A 22,709-nucleotide genomic window follows, 5' to 3' on the forward strand; every position below is an offset into this window, starting at 1 on the left:
TTAAAGAATCTGACCCATCTTGGGTGCCTCTGTGGTCCAGTCGGTTAAGTGTCTGCTTTTGGCTTGGGTCATGATCCCAGGGTCTTGGGATCAAGTCCTGTATCGGGCTCCCTGCTCAGCAGGGAGTCTTCCTCTCCCTCTACCCCTCTTCCCACTCGATGTCTCAATCTCTCTCTCAAATCAATAAATTATTAAAAAAAAAAAAAAAAAGAATCTGGCCCATCTTGGGTCACTCTGCTCTTAGCCAGGTAGTTGGTAAGACTCACTAGGACGTGTAAGGGTAATTCCATGGCAGTAATATGCTACTTGGACACAGATGGTGATGAGTTGTGTTTCTTGTGGAATCTTTTGAGTTTCTAGTTCCACACCATTATTACTTCGGAGTAGTGAACATTATGAAAATAGATGTAAGTCACTTTGTAGTCTTTTCTAAAAGGACAATTCAGAAGTAAAATAGAGTGAACTTGTAATATTTCTTGGGATATGCTTGAAATTTACTTTCTGAACCCATAAAACCTTTGTGTGTGTCTGTTTCATTTTCTTTTTGGTTCTAATAATTAAGTGAAATATATTCTCATTGATCTAGGTTTCTGAACATTAGATTCTATTTAACTGAAGCTATGTGTAGACTTTTTAAATCTTGAGGTTTCCACCGACTTTGACAATTATCAAAAGGACAAGTTGGCCATACTTTTATATAATTCAGTTATAGTCAAAGATTTTTATAATCTGTGGGAACCTTTGAAATCATCTATTACAACCAGCACAGATTATGCGTGGGAAAACTGAGAACTGGAAAGGCATTGGTTCTCATACTGTAGCATGCATAAAAGTCACATGGAAGGCTTGATTGTTGGTCCCCACCACCTGAGTTTCTGATTCACGGGGTTTGGGATTGGGCCCAGGAATTTGCATTTCTAGCAAGTTCCCAGAAGATTCTGCTGGTCCCTGGACCACACTTTTAAAAGCCAGTAGACTGAACTGAGGCCACACTTCTTAAAGGCACAGTGGGGACTAGAACTCAAGATCCCTATTCCTTTTTGTTATTTCTTAGTATTTCTTATGTTCTTAGTATAAAAGTTCTTAATATTTCTTGTGTAGAGGAGTAGTTGGCAAACAGTAGGCCACAGTTCAATTCTGGCCTGCCACTTTTTTAAAACTTACTTAGTTAATGTTATTTATTGATAATATAAAATTCACATCCTTAAAAGTCATCCTTTTAAAGTGTACAATTCCATAGTGTTTAGTATACTTAGAGTTGTGGAACCATCATTACTATGTTAATTCCAGAATCCCAAAAGGAAATGGCATACATGTTAGCAGATAGTCCTCATTCCCCTTACTGGCAACCATTAATCTCCTTTAAGATTCTGTGGATTTGCGTGTTCTGGGTATTTCATATAAATGGAATCGGGCGATATATGACGTTTTGTGTCTAAATTCTTTCACATAGTGTGTTTTTCAGGTTCGTTCATGTTGTAATGTGTACCGGTATTTTATTCCCTTTATTGCGAAATAATATTCTGTGGAGGAGTATCCATATATTGATCTTAGGATATACCATGTTTCTTAAATTCATCAGTTGATGAACATTTGAATCGTTTCCACTTTTTGGCTATTAGAAGTAGTGCTACTCTGAACATCCATTTGCAAGAATTTACCTAAACACAGGCTTTCAGTTCACTTGAATAATTGCTGAGTCAGTGGTAATTGTTTAACCTTTTTGAGGAATTCCCAGACTGTTGTCCCCAGTGGCTGTACCATTTTACATTTCTACCAATAGTGTATGAGGGTTCTGATTTCTCCACATTCTCACCAGTATTTGTTGTTTGTTTTTTTTTTATTATAACCATCCTATTGGGTCTAAAGTGTTAATCTCATTTTGGTTTTTAATTACACTTCCTAATGACTAATGATTTGGTCATCTTTTCATGCGTTTATTGGTGATTTATGTATCTATTCAATACCTTTGCCCTTATTTTTGTTATTTAGTTTTAAAGATTTTATTTACTTACTTGACAGAAAGCAAGAGAGGGAGCACAAGGGGTGGGGAGTGAAAGAGGGAGAGGGAGAAGCAGGTTCCCTGCTGAGCAAGGAGCCAGGTGCGGGGCTCCATCCCAGGACGGTGAGATCTTGACCTGAGCCAAAGGCAAACGCTTAACCATCTGAGCCATCCAGGCACCCCAAAGCACAACAGTTTTTAATCCTGATGAGTTCCAGTTGATCTTTTTTTTTTTTTGGTTGCTTGTGCTTTTGGTGTTTATATCTAAGAAATCATTCCATATCATTGGTACCAAGCTTTTCCAGTCGTTAATCTTTTTTTTATGACATTGTGCATTTGTGCATGCTCTCAAAGCTCTTTCTCTGTCTCCATATGTGTACCTATATACTCATTATCTAATGATCAAAGTCTTTTTTTTTTTTAATTCTTTGAGATCAGCCTGATGGAGGCATGATCTTCCATCATCACTAATTACTCCAATGATGCCCACGCATGAGGATACTGTACCTGACCAGCATACGGCAGGCACTCCAAAGTAGGAAATCAGCATTGATCGAACACTACCATCCAGTCCAAAGAATCCATTCAAGTTTTTCCAGCTTTCCCAATTATGTGTTTCCTTCCTGGTCCAAGATCCTTTCCAGTAATTTGTGCTTTATTTAGAAACAGTTTATTAGCCTTTCATATCCTTCATATTTTTAAAATGTGGAGCCTTACCTCTGCACATTCTAGAGAGTGACCCTCAGGTTGAATTTAATGTCTCATGACTGGATTTAGGTCATTTATTCCTTTTTAATTCTTTTTATAATGGTTTGGGATGTAATTTGATTACCACACAATTCACCCATTTGAATTCTGCAGTTCAGTCTTTAATATATTCACAAAGCTGGGAAAAATGGGAAACCATTTTTATCACTCCAAAAGGAAACCTTGTACTCTTTTTTACCCCCAAGTCCCCGAGGTAACTAAGCTACTTTCTTTTTTTTTTAAGATTTTATTTATTTATTTGACAGAGACACAGCGAGAGAGGGAACACAAGCAAGGGGTGTGTGAGAGGGAGAAGCAGGCTTCCCACCAAGCAGGGAACCCGATGCGGGGCTCGATCCCAGGACGCTGGGATCACGACTCAAGCCAAAGGCAGATGCCCAATGACTGAGCCACCCAGGCGCCCACTAAGCTACTTTATCTCTACAGATTGAGCTATCCTGGACATTTTATATAAATGGAATCATAATATAATATATGGTCGTTTGTAATTGGCTTTCTTTACTTAACATAATATTTTTAAAGTTCATGAATGTTGTAATATATATAGGAATTTTATTCCTTTTTATTGTTCATCATATTCCTTTGAGTAGAATTGCTGGGTCATATGATAACTTCATGTTACTAGCAGTATGTGAAAATTCTGCTTTCTTCCCATCCTCATTAACACTTGTTATTGTCTTTTTGATTATGGCCATCCTAACGGGTGTGAAGTGGTATCTCATTGTGATTTTATTTGCATTTACATAATGACTAATAAGGTTGAAGATCTTTTCCTGTACATGTTGGCCATTTGTGTATCTTTGGAGAAGTGTCTGTTCAGGTCCTTTACCTTTTTGTTTTTAGGTTGTCTTTGTTTGTGGGTTTGTTTTTTTTTTTAAGATTTTATTTATTTATTTGACAGACAGAGATGACAAGTAGGCAGAGAGGCAGGCAGAGAGAGAGGAGGAAGCAGGCTCCCTGCAGAGCGGAGAGCCAGATAATGAATGCAGTGCGGGGCTCTATCCCAGGATCCTGAGATCATGACCTGAGCTGAAGGCAGAGGCTTAACCCACTGAGCCACCCAGGTGCCCCTGTTGTTTGTGGGTTTTAAGAGTTGTTTATATGTTATGGATACTGCATCCTTATTTAATATGATTTGCAAATAATTTTCTATTTTGTAGTTTATCTTTTTCTTCATAGTGCCCTCTGAAGCATAATAGTTTTTAATTTTGATGATTAATTTTTTTTCTTCGTTGTTTGTGCTTTTAGTGTCTAAGAAGAAACCATGGCCAAATCCAACATCACAAGATTTTCATATATTTTCTTCTAGGAGTTTTATTATTTTATCTCTTACATTTAAGTCTTTGGTACATTTTGAGTTAATGTTTTTGTATGGTGTGAGCTAGGAGTTCAACTTCATCCTGTTGCATCTCAGCTACTTTTGTTGAAAAGATTATTCTTTCCTCATTGATTTTTTTCGGGGGCACCCTTTTCAGAAATAAGTCAACCATAAATGGTGGGTTTATTTCTGTATTTTCAAATCTGTTGATTTATAGATCTTTCCTTGTTTTAGTACCACACTGTCTTTATTACTATTGCTTTGTAGTAGCTTTGAAATTGGGAAGTGTGAGTCCTTCAACCTTATTCTTTTTTAAGATTGTTTTGAGTTTTCTGGGTCTCTTACATGTCCAACTGAATTTTAGAATTGGCTTGTCAATTTCTGCAAAGCGAGCTATGATTCTAATAAAGATTGCATTGACTGTGTATATCATTTTGGGAGTATTGCCACCTTAAGAATGTTAAGTCTCGGGGCACCTGGGTGGCTCAGTGGGTTAAAGCCTCTGCATTCGGCTCAGGTCATGGTCCCAGGGTCCTGGGATCGAGCCCCTCATCGGACTCTCTGCTCAGCAAGGAGCTTGCTTTCCTTACTCTCTCTCTGGCTGCCTCTCTGCCTACCTGTGATCTCTGTCTGTCAAATAAATAAATAAAATCTTTAAAAAAAAAAAAAAAAGAATGTTAAGTCTTGGGCTTCTGGGTGGCGTAGTTAGTTGAGCATCCAACTTTTGATTTCCCTTAAGTCATGACCTCAGGGTCCTGAGATGAGACCCTTGTCAGGCTCCACACTCAGCAGGGAATCTGCTTGAAGATTCTCTCCCGTTACCCCTCCTGCCACTTGCACACACTTTTTTTCTCTACAATAAATAAATGAATGTTTAAAAAGAAGAATATTAAGTCTTTTGGTCCTTGAACATGGGATGTCTGTTTATGTCTTTAATTTCTTTCACATTTCTGTAGTTTTCATAATGAAGCTTCATATATATATATCTCATGTATCTACATACATATACACAAAAGACACACATGAACTCACATACAAACACATGTACACATGCAAAGCACATGTACACCTCTAGAATAGTGCCTGACTTACAGCTAGTGTTATGTAAGTGTTAAAATTACTTCTTTGTTATTAATTTCTCTATATGTATTTAACACTTTTGGGAAGGTGGATTAAAATAGAGAAATCGTTAATAGAAAATCATTTAACATGGGGATAAAAATACATTATATGTTTATTAAAAAAAAAAAATTTGGAAGGGGAGGCGAACCATAAAAGACTATGGACTCTGAAAAACAACCTGAGGGTTTTGAAGGGTCAGGGATGGGAGGTTGGGGGAACAGGTGGTGGGGTAATAGGGAGGGCACGTTTTGCATGGAGCACTGGGTGTTGTGCAAAAACAATGAATACTGTTACGCTGAAAAAATAAATAAAATGAAAAAAAAATCATTTAACATTTGTTTATTTAATTTCTAAAAAAGATTTGTTTATTTTAGAGAGAGAGTGTGCATGTGTGAGTGGGGAAAGAGGCAGGGGGGAGAGCCTTCACACAGACTCCCCACTGAGCACAGAGCCCATCACAGGGGTTGATCCCACAGCCTATGAGATAATGACCTGAGCCAAACCCAAGAGCCTGCTTAACTGACTGAGCCACCCAGGCACCTCATTATTCTTTAATTTTAATTTTTAAATTTTAAGGTTTTTTAAATGTTTAATTATTTTAAAATTTAAGTAGGCTCCGTAACCAACATGGGACTTGAACTCACAACCAATGGAGGTCACATCCTCTACCAACTAAGCCAGCCAGGCACCGTTTAAGTTAATTTTACTTTATCCTTTAGTAAAAGTAACATGTAGGAGATCCTATGTGGCTCCGTTAGTTAAGCAGCTTACTCTTGATTTCTGCTCAGGTCATGATCTCAGGGTCATGGGATCAAGCTCCACATTGGCCGCCTGCTGGGTGTGGAGATTAAGATTCCTTCTCTCCCTCTGCCCCTTCCCCCCAAAATAAAAAAACTTAAAAAAAAAGTAACATGTAAAAAGTATCAGTTATAATGTCAAATGTAAACAAGCAGGAAACTGTATGTATGTATAGTATCCCATTTTTGTAAAATCTGTTATCTGTTTCTTAAGTGATAAACATGAAAGAATTGGAAAGAAATACATCAGAAGATGAACTGCTTATTTCTGGCTTGAAGGATTATGATGATTTTCAGTTTTTCTAGTATTCCATTTTGAACATGTATATGTACATGATACACAAGTAAAGAATGTGAAGGTTATTTTTAGTAGTGCAGTAAACATGTAGAGTTTATTTATTAGCATGTAGAGTTTACGATAACGGATTTACTCCTGAGACGACTTTTGTCATTATATGGTAATTCACATTATATAATATAATGTGAATTGTATTATCTGTCTTGCCTACTTTGTTAGGTACATTGTTGTGAGATTAAAAAGAGATAAGCATATCTGTGTTTTGTAAATTATAAAGCCTTATAGAAATATATGGAAGAAAACACACTGCTCTTTAGAAATCAGGAGACATCATCTTAACTTGTAAGGTAAAGCTTGAGCTGTATTAGCCTTTGGGTTGTTTCTGGGTTGGTTGTGATATTTCGCTACCATTGATGGTCTACACTTCTAAGATTTTATAAGGAGTTAACATTTATTCTTGCAAGTTTTTAAAAGTTACTATTCTGTTATTAATTTATTGGGATTTAAAATCGTATCTAATGGCATCATTCAAATAATTTCTCTACCAGGCATGGATGGGCAGAAGCCTTTGCAGGTATCAGAAGTTCACATATCAAATACATCTGCCCACATGCGTAAGTATTGTAATCTTTACATTTGTGATTCAGAATCTGGAGAAGAATAATTGTGATAGCTTTACTTTCCTAGAAAAGGATTTGAATATAACCAGTTTTTATCATTTTAAGTATTCAGTTTAAAAATAAAGATTAGTAAATTTTTTAAAACTAAACTGGTAACTTGGCTACATAGAATTTTTTTTCTTTTTTGTTGGGAAATTTAAAATAATGCTTTCGTGGAGGTCAGTTGAACTCAGGCTTAGAAAAATTCCTTTAGATACACAAACATCTGAGATCTAAGGATATCCCAGAAGGGGATTTATTTACTTGTCAGGTTTGCGAGAGATCTTTATTTACTATGTTGAAAACACTCCTAAATTTTATCAGCTAAAGGCAATGTGATGTACTGTGGAAAGAACACAGGTTGTTTTGTTTTGTTTTGTTTTTTAATTTTATTTATTTATTTGAGAGAGAGAGAGAGACAGCACGAGTGAGGAGAAGGTGAGAGGGAGAAGCAGACTCCCCATGGAGTTGGGAGCCCGATGTGGGACTCGATCCCAGGACTCTGGGATCATGACCTGAGCCGAATGAAGGCAGTCGCTTAACAGACTGAGCCACCCAGGCGCCCAAGAACACAAGTTTTGAAGTCTGATAGATTTGGTTTCGAATTCTGAAAATGTTTGTGGATGTCTTGAGCAAACTCAGAAAATTGCTGAGATTGGCAAAGTTTTAGATCAAAAGGTTGCTGAGAGACAGTAGCTGTGAAGGCAAATGGGATTAGATTTGTGATAGTACGTTAGTAATTCATCCTCAGAAGTGGTAGTAGCAGTAGAGCTGATAAATGTGAAAGAGAAAATGGAACGAGGAAAAATACCTGATGGGGTAAGAAAACTTTTTGTCCCCCTTTTATCCTGAAATAGAAGTTTTTGTTTTTAAGATTTTATTTATTTGACAGAGAGAGATCACAAGTAGGCAGAGAGGCAGCCAGAGTGAGCCGGGGAAGTAGGCTCCCCACTGAGCAGAAAGCCTGATTAGGGGATTAATCCCAGGATCCTGAGATTATGACCTGAGCCCAAGGCAGAGGTTTAAGGCATTGAGCCACCCAGGCGCCCCTAGAAGCTTTATCTGACTTCTGTAGGCTACAACTAAATACTATGGCAGGGATGGCTGTGTCCTCTGTTATTCTGATTCATCTATAAGACAGAATTCTTTTTTTTTTTTTTTTTAAGATTTTATTTATTTATTTGACAGATCACAAGTAGGCAAGCAGAGAGAGAGAGGAGGAAGCAGGCTCCCTGCCGAGCAGAGAGCCCAATGCGGGGCTCGATTCCAAGACCCTGGGATCATGACCTTAGCCGAAGGCAGAGACTTTAACCCACTGAGCCACCCAGGCACCCCATAAGACAGAATTCTTGATGATGTTAGTATTTCTGCTATATTGTTACTGGCCCCAGGATTGATTTTATTTAAGGCTATTCCCAGTCTAGGGAAATTCATGTCCTCAAAGAAATTTTGATAAGATTTTGTAACCTCTAAGGTAGACTTGTTTCATGAATTAGAAGGTTAGTGGTGAGATGTAATTTTAGTGTATTTTTCTTTTCTTTGTACCTAGCTGTATTCAGGTTATCCAGCAGATTTTTATCACAAACCTGAATTGGGTGTAGTGGACGCTTAGGCAAAACTTACATTTCCCGTATTTATTTAGAGGTCTCTTAAATAACCACGTACATAGATAAAACTTAGAATATAAGCAAAAATGTAATCTGACCATATGGGAATTGATGTTACTTTATCTGTGCGATACATTGCTCGTTTCCTTAAACCCTTAGCCAGAGTCTCATATTTTATACATTTCCAGCTGTCTTGGTTACTTGTTTTCCTGGTCATGTCTGGTTTGAAAGTATTAAATAAGGGAGTTGAGAAAGGAAAATGTATTTTATTTGCCAAGCTTAGTCCTTTCCAGCTGCTGCTCCATCTTCAGAATACAGGATATGTAGAAAAAATGACATAGGTGTGGATGCAGTGATACAGTTCATATGTTAAAATTGTAGCGTACAGTTTTGTGTAAACCTCAAGTAATTATCTCTTCTTAATTGATGAAATTTATCAGGTTTTATGCCTTGTTACATTACTCTTATTTTGCTGTTTTTTTCTTTCCCGCATAGACCAATCATGCCTGTATCATTTAATATGAACATGGCTATGCCTTCTTGGTAAGTCAGAATTATTCAGTAAGAATTCTTTATTTATACTTAACTTTTGTGGTTTTTGTTTGTTTTAACTGGAAGTGCTTTTGTGTGTAACAATTCTTAATTTTCGTTTTAGGTTACAAAGTTATATAATTAACTTTAATTTTAACCTTAAACCTTCAAGTTTAACCTTAAGGTTTGTATTTTAGATTCAGGGGTAACCTTAAGGAGCTGTACCAACAGGAAGAGATACAGGAGAAAATGTGTAGACAGAAATACTGTAGAAAATATCTCTTACTGCTTAATAAACCTTTACTGGCTTCAGTGACCCATCATTTGAATGATCCCATGTGGCATACACTCTAATTAAGCAGCAGCCTCTCTCCCTTCCAATTTCTTTTTTTTTTTAATTAATTAATTAATTTATTTGACAGAGAGAGAGAGATCACAAGCAGAGAGAGAAGGGAAGCATGCTCCCTGCCAAGCAGAGAGCCCGATGGAGGGCTTGAACCCAGAACCCTGAGATATGACCCAAACCGAGCCACCCAGGCGCCCCTCCCTTCCAATTTCTTGCCTGTCTGGAGAGTTGACAAGCTTTTAAGGAAACCACTTCCTCTTCCACCCTCTCAAGATATTTTTACATTCCCTTGTATGTTTTTACTTATTTATTTTTTAGTTTCTGGGATCTTGTTTTAGTTTCTACCATGGAAGCAGGACAATAAGAGCAGCAGATTGGTAAAAGCCACTCTTTCTCATCAAAATCTAGATCAGTGAGGGGCGCCTGGGTGGCCCTGTGGGTTAAAAGCCTCTGCCTTTGGCTCAGGTTGTGATCCCAGGGTCCTGGGATCGAGCACCGCATCTGGCTCTCTGCTCCACGGGGAGCCTGCTTCCCCTTCTCTCGCTGCCTGCCTCTCTGCCTACTTGTGATCTCTGTCAAATAAATAGATAAAATCTTTAAAAAAAAAAAATCTAGGTCAGTGATGCTTGGTGTCATTTTAATAATTTTTTAAAATGTTTAATTTTTTAAGTTAACATATAATATTTGTTTCGGGGTACAGGTCTGTGATTCATCAGTCTTATACAACACCCAGCGCCCACCACAACACATACTCTCCCCAATGTCCATCACCTAGCCACCCCATTCCATGACCTCTCTCCCCTCCAGCTGCCCTCAGTTTGTTTTCTAAGATTAAGAGTCTCTTATGGCTTTTTTTCCCTCTCTGGTTTCCTCTTGTTTCATTTTTTTCTTCTCTTTCCTTGTGATCCTCTGTCTTGTTTCTTAAATTCTGCATATCAGTGAGGTCATACGATAATTGTCTTTCTCTGATTGACTTATTCCATTTAGCATAATACCCTCTAGTTCCATCCACATCGTTGCAAATGGCAAGATTTCAGTTTTTGATGGCTGCATAATATTCCTCTCTCTGTCTGTGTACCACATTTTCTTTATCCATTTATCTGTCGATGACATCTGGGCTCTTTCCACAGTTTGGCTGTTGTGGATATTGCTGCTATAAACATTGGGATGGAGGTGCCCCTTCAGATCACTACATTTGTATCTTTGCGGTAAATGCCCTGTAGTGCTGTTGCCAGGTTGTAGCATAGCTCTATTTTCAACTTTTTGAGGAACCTCCATATTCTTTTCCAGAGTGGCTGTACGAGCTTGCATTCCCACCATTGTGTGTTTATATCAGGAAGTAGAGTCAGTTCTTTGTTCCTCTAAACTACTTCCAGTCTATTGTCATCTTGTCCTTCTGCTTGTTCCCACCCAGATCTTACCCACCCCTTCACTTCCTTTTCATCTCTTCTGGATTCCTTGACAGCTTTCACAAGTTCCTGCCTGCTGTGCCCATTGGTTCTTTCATCTTCCCTCTCTGGCAAAATTTCCATCCAGAACAGAATTTCTGGCTAATGTGGCTAGAGACCATTAATGAAAGGATGTAACTTGATAGAGAAATGGAAAGGGCCAGAGAAAACCTTCCCTTGGGTCTCTAGTTGATGGTATTTACTATGTGTGATGAAAAAGTTTTGCAGCATGTGGATAGAGCTCAGTATAATTCCTCTGCTCAATACATATGAAGGTAGTGCATGCAAGAGTGACATGGTATCTGTTCCACTGGATTGACTTATGATGCCATAGAAGGGGAAAGGAATGGCTGGAATTTATTGCAAACTTTTTAGGGGAGTGTGTGTTGAGATTCTTGCTTGGCTGTAAGATTAGACTAGGTATTTTCTTAGATGTTCTTACCATAAAATTACGTGGCATTGTGATTTTTTAACATTAAATCTGTATCTAGTTGGTGAAAGGAACAAGTAGAATGTCAGAATCACACATTTAAGTTAATTTTTTGGCCTCTGTGGACATTTTGAGTTTCATTTTCATGGTTAGCCCTTTTTATCTTGAGTTTAGTGAAACATACTTTTAGAATCAAATAGCTCTTTTAAGATTTTGCCTTATTTTCCAGGTTTGATATTACTGGGCTTTCACCAGAGTCAAAGGAGGATGAACCTGGAATTAAACAGGCAGCAGAAGATGGTAAGTACAGAAATATTTTACAAAGACAAAAGCATTCTTTTTTTACTAGGTTCAATAGTTTTATTGGTGTTGATGAAATAATATATAATTATCTGAACTTAGGAGGTGATCACTCCTAATCACTCCTTTGTGATTACTCTCTAACTTGTTTGCCATGGTGGCTATATGGTGGACTCCCCTACTGTAAATGAAGATGAGGTAAATGGGGAAGAATGGCCTTTATCAAACTTTATTGTATTATCTCAGTTGGATACATAATTTTGCTTTGATTTACATAGACTAATAGAGAAAATAGTAATTTTCTTTCTTCATTAAGGAGACTTGAAATAAGGTTGGGTATAGTGATATAATCATATATAACATAGTTTATATTGGATAATTTTCATGTGATAATAATAATAGATGCCACTGATTGAATACTTAGTTATTAAACAATCAAGGTAATTCTTATAAATCATCTCATTTAACACCTTCTGTGACATAAGTCTTAGCTCTACTTTACAGAATCTCCAAAGTGTGTTCTCTGGTTGGTATTTCATGTTTCTTATGGACATAATTCCATTTATTTTTAGAGTGAAAGCATTAAGAACACTAGCTTATTGGGAGAAATCTGATTTTAGAAAATGTATAGAGTCATCATTTTATGTATGTGCTGAAGTGTTTTGTTTTTTTTTTTTTAAAGATTTTATTTATTTTTTTTATTTGACAGAGAGATCACAGGTAGGCAGAGAGGCAGGCAGAGAGAGAGAGAGAGAGAGGAGGAAGCAGGCTCCTTGCCGAGCAGGGAGCCCGATGCAGGGCTCGATCCCAGGATCCTGAGATCATGACCTGAGCCGAAGGCAGAGGCTTAACCCACTGAGCCACCCAGGCGCCCCTGTGCTGAAGTTTTTACAAGTAGATGGGATCACTGGGATTGACTTAAGAATAATTGGATGGTGACGCAGCAGATATTGATGAAACAGCCTGACTGTGAATTGATAGTTGCAGAAGTGAGGTGATGTGTACCTGAGAGTTACTACACACTTTCTATTTTTAGATTTGTTTGAAAATTTCCAAAATGGCCTAAAACCAGTAGGATCCTTTTAAAAAATGTTTCTAAAGAAGAACTCTTAAAAACTTCAACAACAACAACAAAAAAATAAAAAAAATGCATTGGCAATTTGGGGTGGTCAAACCAAGAACACTGGCCTTTAGGATCATCAAAATGTAGGTCAAATCGAGAATCCTGGAGCTAGGATTTTTTCAAACAATAATTTTTTTTTTTTTTTTTTTTTTTTAAAGATTTTATTTATTTATTTGACAGAGAGATTACAAGTAGGCAGACAGAGAGAGAGGAGGAAGCAGGCTCCCTGCGGAGCAGAGAGCCCGATGCGGGGCTCGATCCCAGGACCCTGAGATCATGACCTGAGCCGAAGGCAGCGGCTTAATCCACTGAGCCACCCAGGCGCCCCCAAACAATAATTTTTTTTTTTTAAGGTTTTATTTATTTATTTGACAGAGATCACAAGTAGGCAGAGAGGCAGGCAGAGAAAGAGAGGGGGAAGCAGGCTCCCTGCTGAGCAGAGAGCCCGATAGAGGGCTGGATCCCAGGACCCTGGGATCATGACCCAAGCTGAAGACAGAGGCTTTAACCCACTGAGCCACCCAGGCGCCCCTCAAACAATATTTTTTTTTTAAGATTTTTATTTATTTATTAATTTTTACACAGAGAGAGACCACAAGTAGGCAGAGAGTCAGGCAGAGAGAGAGGGGGAAGCAGGCTCCCCGCTGAGCAGAGAGCCTGATGCGGGTCTCGATCCCAGGACCCTGAGATCATGACCCGAGCCGGAGGCAGCGGCTTAATCCACTGAGCCACCCAGGCGCCCCCTCAAACAATAATTTGATGACAAAAATAAGTATTGGGTTTGGGAGTGAGTTGTTAGATCTTGTGGAAGATAGGGGAGAGGCAGGGCCTTGTGGAAAAGACTGGTAGGCCTGGTGATTTCCAGAGTGAAAAGTTCTACCATAGTGATAGAGTTGGCGGATGACCTACTTGACATTTCTTTGCTTTCCAAGGTAATGTATTACTGGAGAAAGTGAGGCTCAGACTCAGAGCTAGGAAAGAATGGAGCTTCTGTTGGAGGCCTATAAGAGTAAGCTCCTGAACAAAGAAAAAAAAGTGCTCAGGTTAAGGTCCAGGGAGCACAGTGGTGCCCTCGCCCATATGCAAATGGTGATTGAAATTGGAACGCCACTGCTCTACTGCTGACTTACGTCTTTGTAGTTTGTCAGTATTATCTCAGCGCTTATTGTAACCTTGAAGGGTAACTAAAGGTTGTGAAACTTGGGGGAAGTAGTCCCATCAGCTCACCCAGTGGCAAGCAACTAACATTCCCCAGACCCTTACCTGAACCTTCCCTCCTCACACCTCGGCCATTATTCCCTTTCTTTGGTGGTGTTGGGGGGGGGTGTTAAGATTTTTATTTGTTTAATGTATTTATTTTAGAGAGAGCATGTGTGTGTTGCACAAGCGATGGGGAGGAGTAGAGGGAGAGGGACAAACAGACTGTGTGCTAAGCACAGAGCCTGATACAGGGCTTGATCTCACAACCCTGAGACCATGACCTGAGCCGAAATCAAGAGTTGCCACCTAACCGACTGAGCCACCCAGCCACCCCCATTCTGCTACGTCTGCAGTCTCTTATCTGACTTAGGCTATGCAGTCTCCCGTAAATAAATACCTCACATTTCTCAGCACTTCTTTATTTCTTAAGCCCCCTTTACTGTCCTCTAGCCCATTCTTCCATGCCATAGTCTGGGCGTTACTTTCCATACTCACTGTAACTCAGTACTAAACTTTTTATATAAAAGGAAAATAGTTTTTCATTTGGGCGTTTGTTTTTTTCAGTGTTTTAGAAAAAGCAAAATTTTACTTTTTGATAAAAAGAAGTATGAAGTTGGAAATTTTAATCTTTAAAAATGAAACTCTTGGTGCATCTAGATGGCTCTAGGTGGTTAAGCATCTGCCTTTGGCTCAGGTTAAGATCCCGGAGTCCTGAGATGGAGCCATGTGTCTGGCTCCCTGCTCAGCGGGGTGTCTGCTTCTCCCTCTCTGACCATCACTCCTGCTTGTGCTCTTACTTGCATGCTCGCTCTTAAATAAGAGATCTTTTAAAAAAAAATGAAACTCTTGTACATATGTAAAAACAAGAGAACATAATCTGTAAAAGGTGTAGTTACTTAAAAAAAGCAGGACAGATTATAAAGAAAAAAGGAAATTCTAGGAGTCCTCAAATTTTATAGTTAATGATTTGTGTCAAAGTATTTTGCAGAAACAAAAGACTCAATTTTTTTCCCCCTGCATCATTTATTGGCTATAGGAAAAATTAGTACTATAGTTTTTAAAATAATAGAATGAACTTTTTAAACACTATAAATAACAAATTATGTAATATACTTTATATTTTAAAGTGGTAACTTTTAGGTTGATTCATTGAAGAGAAAGAAATATATTTATATGAGCAGAATTGACCATAGATAAAAGAATAGCTGTTGATTGATAAGAGAAAGAACTATTGTTTATAAATTATAATAGAAATAATTGAACAGTTTAAACAACACCTGCAAATGAGTTTTATAATGAAAATACATTCTGATTTTGTATTTTAGTTAGTGGAGTGCTTCAAGTTTTTCATTTGTTTTGACCTATTTTATCCTATTTAAAATGGTATATTTAGGCTTAACTTTGAAGGTATTAGTGATTTAATTTTATGTTGTTTTTTAGTAAAAGCTTTGATAGAGCAAGAGGTGAAGAATGGCATTCCTTCTAACAGAATTATTTTGGGAGGATTTTCTCAGGTAAGGTAAAGTTTGGGTGATATGTTATTTGTATATTTATCTAGGAGTCTCTGAATTCTGTCCTTTTCTATGGAGGAGTCTTTTTTTAGTATGTTATAGAATCTGATGTACCGTTCTCTCTTTTTTTTAATATACTGTTGTCTTTAATGCTGAATTAAGTTTGAATGGACTAGATATAGTTAATTATGAGAATGTATTCTTTTTGCTTTTCTAGTTTTCTCTCTTCAGCAATTGCCTTCAATTTCTAGATTATGTCTTGAAAATTTATTAATAAGCAAATTGATTCACACTTGGAATGTATTTTCTTAAAATAATTATTACACATGTAGTTAGGTATCTAAGTTGATGCTATGTACTCCCTTTAAACAAAATTGTAATTTAATAAACACAGGTATAATTCCCCTGTATTAAGAGAAGACTACTAATAGGAGCAGTAGGGTAGACAACGAGAGAATTTCTTCCCTCTTTTTGTTATAGATTCCCAGTGGTTGAGCCCCACAGACTCCCCTGTAGCCCCCTTGGGATAAAATCGAAGTAGGGTCTCCCACAAAGTGACCTATAATGCTGGAGATTGCTGGTTGTTTCCCCGAGTTCTCTTCTTCCAATGCAGAAACCAGAGGTTCTTGGGAGACTCTCTGGGTGATGCTGCACTGGCTTGGGAGAGGGGCAGTGCAGTCAGCGTGTAGCCACTTCTCTTACCTTTCAGCTTGGTCTCTCTTGGTTTCTGTGGTTCAGAGGGTGCCTCAGCCTCACCCTCTCCCCTCATGTGCTAAGATTCTCTCGGTGGTGTCCTTTCCATGATTACATGCTAGTTCTTGTAGAAGGGAGCAAAGTTAGGAATGACCTATGTCCCATCATAATGATGTCACTCTATTATCTTTCCTCTTTTTGTCTTGTGAAACAGATTTTAGATTTAAGTATGTGATTTTTGACATCTTTCTGTACTTTTTCTCCTACCTCCTATACTTTTTCTGCAGACATAGTTATCTCATATTGACCTTACATCTTTATTTCATCTAATCACATGTTCACCTTTTCACCCATCCCAGATTGCTCCAGCTTTTTTTTTCTAATATTATTTTATTTATTTGACAGAGAGAGAGATCACAAGTAGGCAGAGAGGCAGGCAGAGAGAGGGGGGAAGCAGGCTCCCCGCTGAGTAGAGAGCCTGATGCGGGGCCCAGTCCCAGGACCCTGAGATCATGACCCGAGCCGAAGGCAGAGGCTTAACCCACTGAGCCACCCGGGTGCCCCAGACTGCTCTAGCTTCTAATCTGTAAACCTTCTAAACCAACAATTTAGTGTTCAGACTGCCTGGATTAGGATAATGTCAGAATTAGGCAATTCTTTAGAAGTTAGAATTCAGTAGAAATATAGGTTGCCAATATAGTATAGTAAAAAGAGGTTACTGGTTTGGTATTTATTGAGGTCAAGATAATGTCTTTTGTAATACACATTGTGACATAAATGTAGGTACAGAAGTGAATGTTTGGTTTGAAAAAAAGCTAACATAGGAGACTATATAGTTGAGATTTGTTGATTATGATTTACAGAAAGGAATTCCTCTTGCCTTAAGAAAGAACAGATTATGAGTCTGTGGGATCACATCAGGAAAACAAAGGATGAGAATGAATCAGGGCCTCAGGAAATAGCTAAGACAATGGAAAGCCCTCATGGCTTTCTCTCTCATCTCCCGTTTTTCTGCCCATCTGCTGCTTTTCTGTCCATCTGCTTCATTTGCCTTTTCATCTACAGTTGGTGCTCTCCACCTTTTCAGTCTATAGCTTTTCCAGTTCTTGAATTTACAGGTTACTGTTCCAGCCACACAAGAGACAGGCTTGATAATCACTGAATCCCAATTTCAAAATCTTGAGAAAAGGATCATGACTATCTTTTTTTTTTTTTTTTTAAGATTTTATTTATTTATTTGACAGAGAAAGATTACAAGTAGGCAGAGAGGCAGGCAGAGAGAGAAGGGGAAGCAGGCTCCCTGAGCAGGGAGCCTGATGCGAGGCTCGATCCCAGGACCCTGAGATCATGACCTGAGCCGAAGGCAGAGTCTTAACGCACTGAGCCACCCAGGCGCCCCGGATCATGACTATCTTGGATAAGAAAGAATCTCAAATTTTCATGGGGCCCAGTGACCAACAGGCATGGTCAGAGTGACTTGGCATCTAGAATACTAATGGGAATGCTCTTCCCAGAGCGCAGGGTATTGTAAGCTGGGGAGGCAAATACTCTGAAGGTGCCTGCTACAGAGTCCTTATGATCTTGAATTTTTGCTGTAGAAAAGATTACCAACTTAAGACTACGTTTGATTTTATACCTAAGACTTTTCAGAGCAGAAAATAAGTATAAGTTTAGAATGTTCCTAAGGCAATTGTAAGTGCATTTAAGTATAGTTAATTGTTTCTTGACTGATTCCGTGGTTGCTGTGTTCTCAGAGTGGTATTCAGTGTAGAGAATCATGTCCTTCAGGGCATGGTGGGGTGGGGTGTGTATGTATTTCTGTTAGTTTGCCTGATTTGATTTGACATCAAACATCCAGGTTGATTTTTTTTCTTTAATGGACATTATTAATAATAAGAAATCTCTTACGTTGCTATTAGCAGAGGATGTGTTCCATTGACTTTTCTCTGCTTATCTTTCCAGGGAGGAGCTTTATCTTTATACACTGCTCTTACCACTCAGCAGAAACTGGCTGGTGTCACTGCACTCAGTTGCTGGCTTCCACTCCGGTCTTCATTTTCCCAGGTAGCCTGACTGATACTTGTAGTATTAGATTACTGAGCTGGGAGATCACAGATAATGTTGGTGAGAGGTCATTTTTTTTTTAATTAATCAACTGTATATTTTTAGAGCAAGTTTAATAAGTTCATAGCAAAATTGAGTAGAAAACAGAGAAAGTTCCAGTCTGTGCACAGGCTATAGACACCCTGCAGCCCTGTGATACATTTGTTAGATTGTGTATCATCCCCAAAGCCCATCGTTTACCTCTGTCATCCTTTCTTTATTTTTCATTTTTTTTAAAGATTTTATTTATTTATTTGACAGAGAGAGAAACGGAACACAAGCAGGGGAAGCAGGAGAAGCAGGCTCTCCACTGAGTAGGGAGCCCAATGTAGAGCTTGATCCCAGGACCCTGGGATCATGACCTGAGCTGAAGGCAGCCACTTAATGACTGAGCCATCCAGGCGCCCCAAGTCATCCTTTTTATTTTCTTTTTTTTTTTTAAGTCATCCTTTTTAAAAAACAATGTTCATGTACTTTTGCGATGTACCTAGTAGGCTTTATCTGAATACTATATTGTCTTTATTGTGGATTGCAGAGAATGGAGTAAGAAATAAGTCCTTTTGTCATAAATCTTATATTTGAAGTGTTTGGTACATTTTAAAATGTGTGTATAAGTTTAGGACAATCTTTTACACATAGAAATAATATTTTCAAATGTTCAGTATTTTTACTGCTTAATAGCAAAATTTTACCATAGAATAGAATTTCTAAGTACTCAATAGTGTATAAAGCAATATATGATACACATGGGAGAAGTGGACATTTATTTTCAAATTCATCTTTAAATCTAGGATCTTTTTCCTCATCACTATATATAGTAATTCCTTGTTGTCTTATACATACTAAATGCTGTTTATTAACCATCTTATTTAAATCAGTTAAATAAGAACTGAGAAGAACATGATTCTGTTACAACATACCTCTTATTTCAAGATACTGTGAACATATAACGAATAATTAAGATTGAGTTTGCTTCAAGGAACCACTTCATTGGGAAAACAGTAATACAAGACAGGGGAGGGGCACCTGGGTGGTTCAGTCAGTTAAGCATCTGACTCTTGATTTTGGCCCGGGTCATGATCTCAGGGTCATGAGATCAAACCCCACATCAGGCTCCATGCTCAGCTGGGAGTCTGCTTGAGATTCTTTCTCTCCTTCTCTGCCACTCTCCCTGCTTACACGCTTTCTAAATAAATAAAATCTTTTAAAAAAGCAAGACAGGGTGATCATATATCCTATAAAAGTTTAACTGAAGAGTTGTGGGGAATATAGGGAGAGAAGGAATTTTATTTCTGTGGCCGAGTAGAACCTATGAAGTAACATATTTGCATATCTAGCTACAGTTGTAAATGCCTGGTATATAATGCTCTATACAGTTGAATAAATACTAGTTTTCTTTTATTTTTTGCAGGGTCCTATCGGTGTTAATAGAGATATTTCTATTCTTCAGTGCCATGGAGATTGCGATCCTCTAGTTCCCCTAATGCTTGCTTCTCTTACTGCCGAAAAGCTAAAAACATTAGTAAATCCAGCCAATTTCACCTTCAAAACCTATGAAGGCATGATGCATAGTTCCTGTCAACAGGTAATTGTTTGGAAGCAGTGATTACAGAGATATATTTGCAACTTTTTTCATGTGATATTTTTAATGTAAGTAGCATTTGATTGCTTGGGTATTTAAAGGAGTTAATGAATTCACATTGAATCTTAGGTTAGCAGAATTTAGATCAGAGTTTATTCAATTTAATTCAACAAGCATTTACTGTATTCCTATTACATGCCAACTTTGTGCATAATTCAAAAGACAAAACATTCCTTTTTATTAAAATTTAAGCCAAATTAATAAAATTTAAAATGTAATAGGAGAAAAGGATATATATCCAAGTAATTGTGGATATATATCCAAATAATTGTATAGAAAACAGAATGTGATAAGTGTTATATTTGACGTTTTCAAAGTTCTCTAAAACACTGAGAAGAGTGAGATTAATTTTATCTTGGAAGTACTGAGAACATGAAGCAAAAGCTAGATTTGGAAGAATGGGTAGGATTTGGATAGCAAGTGTGCAGAGAAAGGAAAAGGGAAAGCAAGCTGTCCAGTTGGGCCATGGTCTTATGAAAAGCTGGCTGTCCTATAGCAGGATGCCGTTCATAAAGTGGTACAAGAAACAGTCTTAGGGTAACAGGAAGGAGATAATACTGAGTTCAGTGAACATACTGAGATTGACAGGCCCCTGTGATAACAAAATGGGTTTTGGAAATACTTGTCTGAAGCTCAAGCCTGTGATAGAGATTTAGAATAATTGCCAGTATTAATCACTGAAGAATTATCATGGGAGAATATCATGAGAAAAAAGCCAAGGGATAGAACCTGGGGGTGAGAGGAGGGATTAGGAGTTAGAGGTGGAACAGGAGTACAGGAGGAGAGAATTCCAGAGTGGTGGTGCATCTGGCTGGCTTAGTTGAAAGAGCTTGCAACTCTTGATCTTGAGGTTTGAGTTTGAGCCCCACATTGGGTGTAGAGATTACATACATAAACAAACTTTTTATAAAATTGGTTAGATTATTTAAGAAAAAAACAAGGAAAAGGGTGTTCCTTGGTGGCTCAGTCAGTTAAGCATCTGACTTTGGTTCAGTTCATGATCCCAGGGTCCTTGGATTGAGTCCTGCATTGGGCTCCCTGCTCAGGGGGCAGCCTACTTCTCCTGCTCTTGCTCCCCGCCCTGTCCCCCGCTCATTCTTTCTCTTGCTTGCTCTCTCACTCTATCTCAAATAAATAAAATTAAAAAAAAAAAAAAAAAAAGAATTTCAGAGTAGAAGGGAACAGTGTCCCATGATTCAGAGAACAATTGATGAAAAATAGACCAGGAAGAAACTACCCAATAGTAAGCCATCTGTGACCTTAGATGTTTGGGGAGATGGAGCCTGCAGGGGATTGTGTAAAGTGGATAGGAAAATGGGAAAATTAGGGGCAACATGTATCAACCTTTATTTAAAAAGTTTTGTGAGGGGGGGAAAGGATAAAAAGACTCTTTAATGGTTGGGAGAAAAAGATTCCCTTGATGAGGGAAGGAGGAAGAAAATGCGATGAAGAGAAGGTAATATCTAATAGGGGGAATCTTAGGGAAATCGAAGTATGTAAATAAGTCCTAAAATGGGTAGTGCTTGCCTTCAAAGACGAAAACAACACTTGAGAATCTAGAAGAGGGTCAGTGAATATGAACAAGGATTGGTGAGGTAGTGGTAGTTGAGAATTCACATTAGATCCTCTTTATCTTTTCAGTAAAGTAGGAGATATGGTCACTTGATAAGAGTGAAGGAGGCCTGCATCAGTTTGGAGGCTTGAAAAGGCCTAGAATAAAAATTGATTGCCAAGCACTGAGGTAGTCCCACAGAAAACTGTTTTGTAACCACCCAGCCTGGCTGAATCATTTGTTTTACAGACAGAGAAAAGAGGTAGTAATATGGTTTATCCAGAAAGACAAGGGGGCCTGGGATTCTAGGCTGTTATTGAGAACATAGTTGGAACCATCAGCAAGTGCTGAATCCAGAAAACAGGTGGGCTGGCATTCCAGGTATCCAGGAGGGACTGAGAGCCTAGAGCATTGGTTTTTAAAGTAGGCTTTATGTTATAAATACCCTGGAGCTTAATAAATATTCAGATGCCAGAACTCCACAAACACCACAATTGTGATTCAGCACATTGGGGGTTAGCAGGTGAACTCAGGTATTTGTGTTTGTGTGGATGTGTTTTTAAAATAAAGTTCCAGGGGCGCCTGGGTGGCTCAGTCCGTTAAGCAGCTGCCTTTGGCTCAGGTTATGATCCCAGGGTCCTGGGATCTAGTATTGCATCAGGCTTCTTGCTCAGTAGGGAGCCTGCTTTTTTCCCCTCTGCCTGCCACTCCCCCTGCTTGTACATGCTTTCTCTCCCTGACAAATAAATGAATAAAATCTTAAAACAAAAATAAATAAATAAAGGATTCTGTTTACCTAATCTCTACACTCAGTGTGGGGCTGGAACTTACAACCCTGAGATCAAGAATCACACACTGTTGGCACACCCCAAGCATGTGATTCTTGATCTCGGGGTTGTGTGTTCAAGACCCACGTTGGGGGGGCGCCTGGGTGGCTCAGTGGGTTAAAGCCTCTGTCTTCGGCTCAGGTCATGATCCGGGGGTCCTGGGATCGAGCCCCGCATCGGTCTCTCTGCTCCACAGGGAGCCTGCTTCCTCCTCTCTCTCTGCCTGCCTCTCTGCCTAGTTGTGATTCTCTGTCAAATAAATAAAATATTAAAAAAAAAAAAAAAGACCCAAGTTGGGCATAGAGCTTACATAAAAAGAAGAAAAAAAGTAAAAGGTGATGATTTTTTGTGCAGTCACATTGGAGAACATTGGACTGAATGATGAGGAGCAGAAAGTGAGAAGAGGTAATAAGAGATACTGTCACCAGGAAA

At 38.5% G+C, this 22,709-nt stretch overlaps 1 protein-coding gene across 2 annotated transcripts in view; it reads left to right on the top strand.

Moving 5' to 3' along the window:
• Nucleotides 1–22,709, top strand: part of LYPLA1 (lysophospholipase 1) — a 40,487-nt gene that overhangs the window by 15,057 nt on the left and 2,721 nt on the right. For both annotated transcript variants that reach the window (XM_046027415.1, XM_046027424.1), the window contains exons 3-8: nt 6,854–6,919; nt 9,067–9,114; nt 11,556–11,626; nt 15,390–15,463; nt 18,116–18,217; nt 19,668–19,841. In XM_046027415.1, coding sequence (XP_045883371.1) covers nt 6,854–6,919; nt 9,067–9,114; nt 11,556–11,626; nt 15,390–15,463; nt 18,116–18,217; nt 19,668–19,841 — 535 coding nt within the window. The remainder of the gene's footprint in view (nt 1–6,853; nt 6,920–9,066; nt 9,115–11,555; nt 11,627–15,389; nt 15,464–18,115; nt 18,218–19,667; nt 19,842–22,709) is intronic.

Source organism: Meles meles, chromosome 1, assembly GCF_922984935.1.
Source record: "Meles meles chromosome 1, mMelMel3.1 paternal haplotype, whole genome shotgun sequence".
In the NCBI taxonomy this organism is placed as follows: domain Eukaryota; kingdom Metazoa; phylum Chordata; class Mammalia; order Carnivora; family Mustelidae; genus Meles; species Meles meles.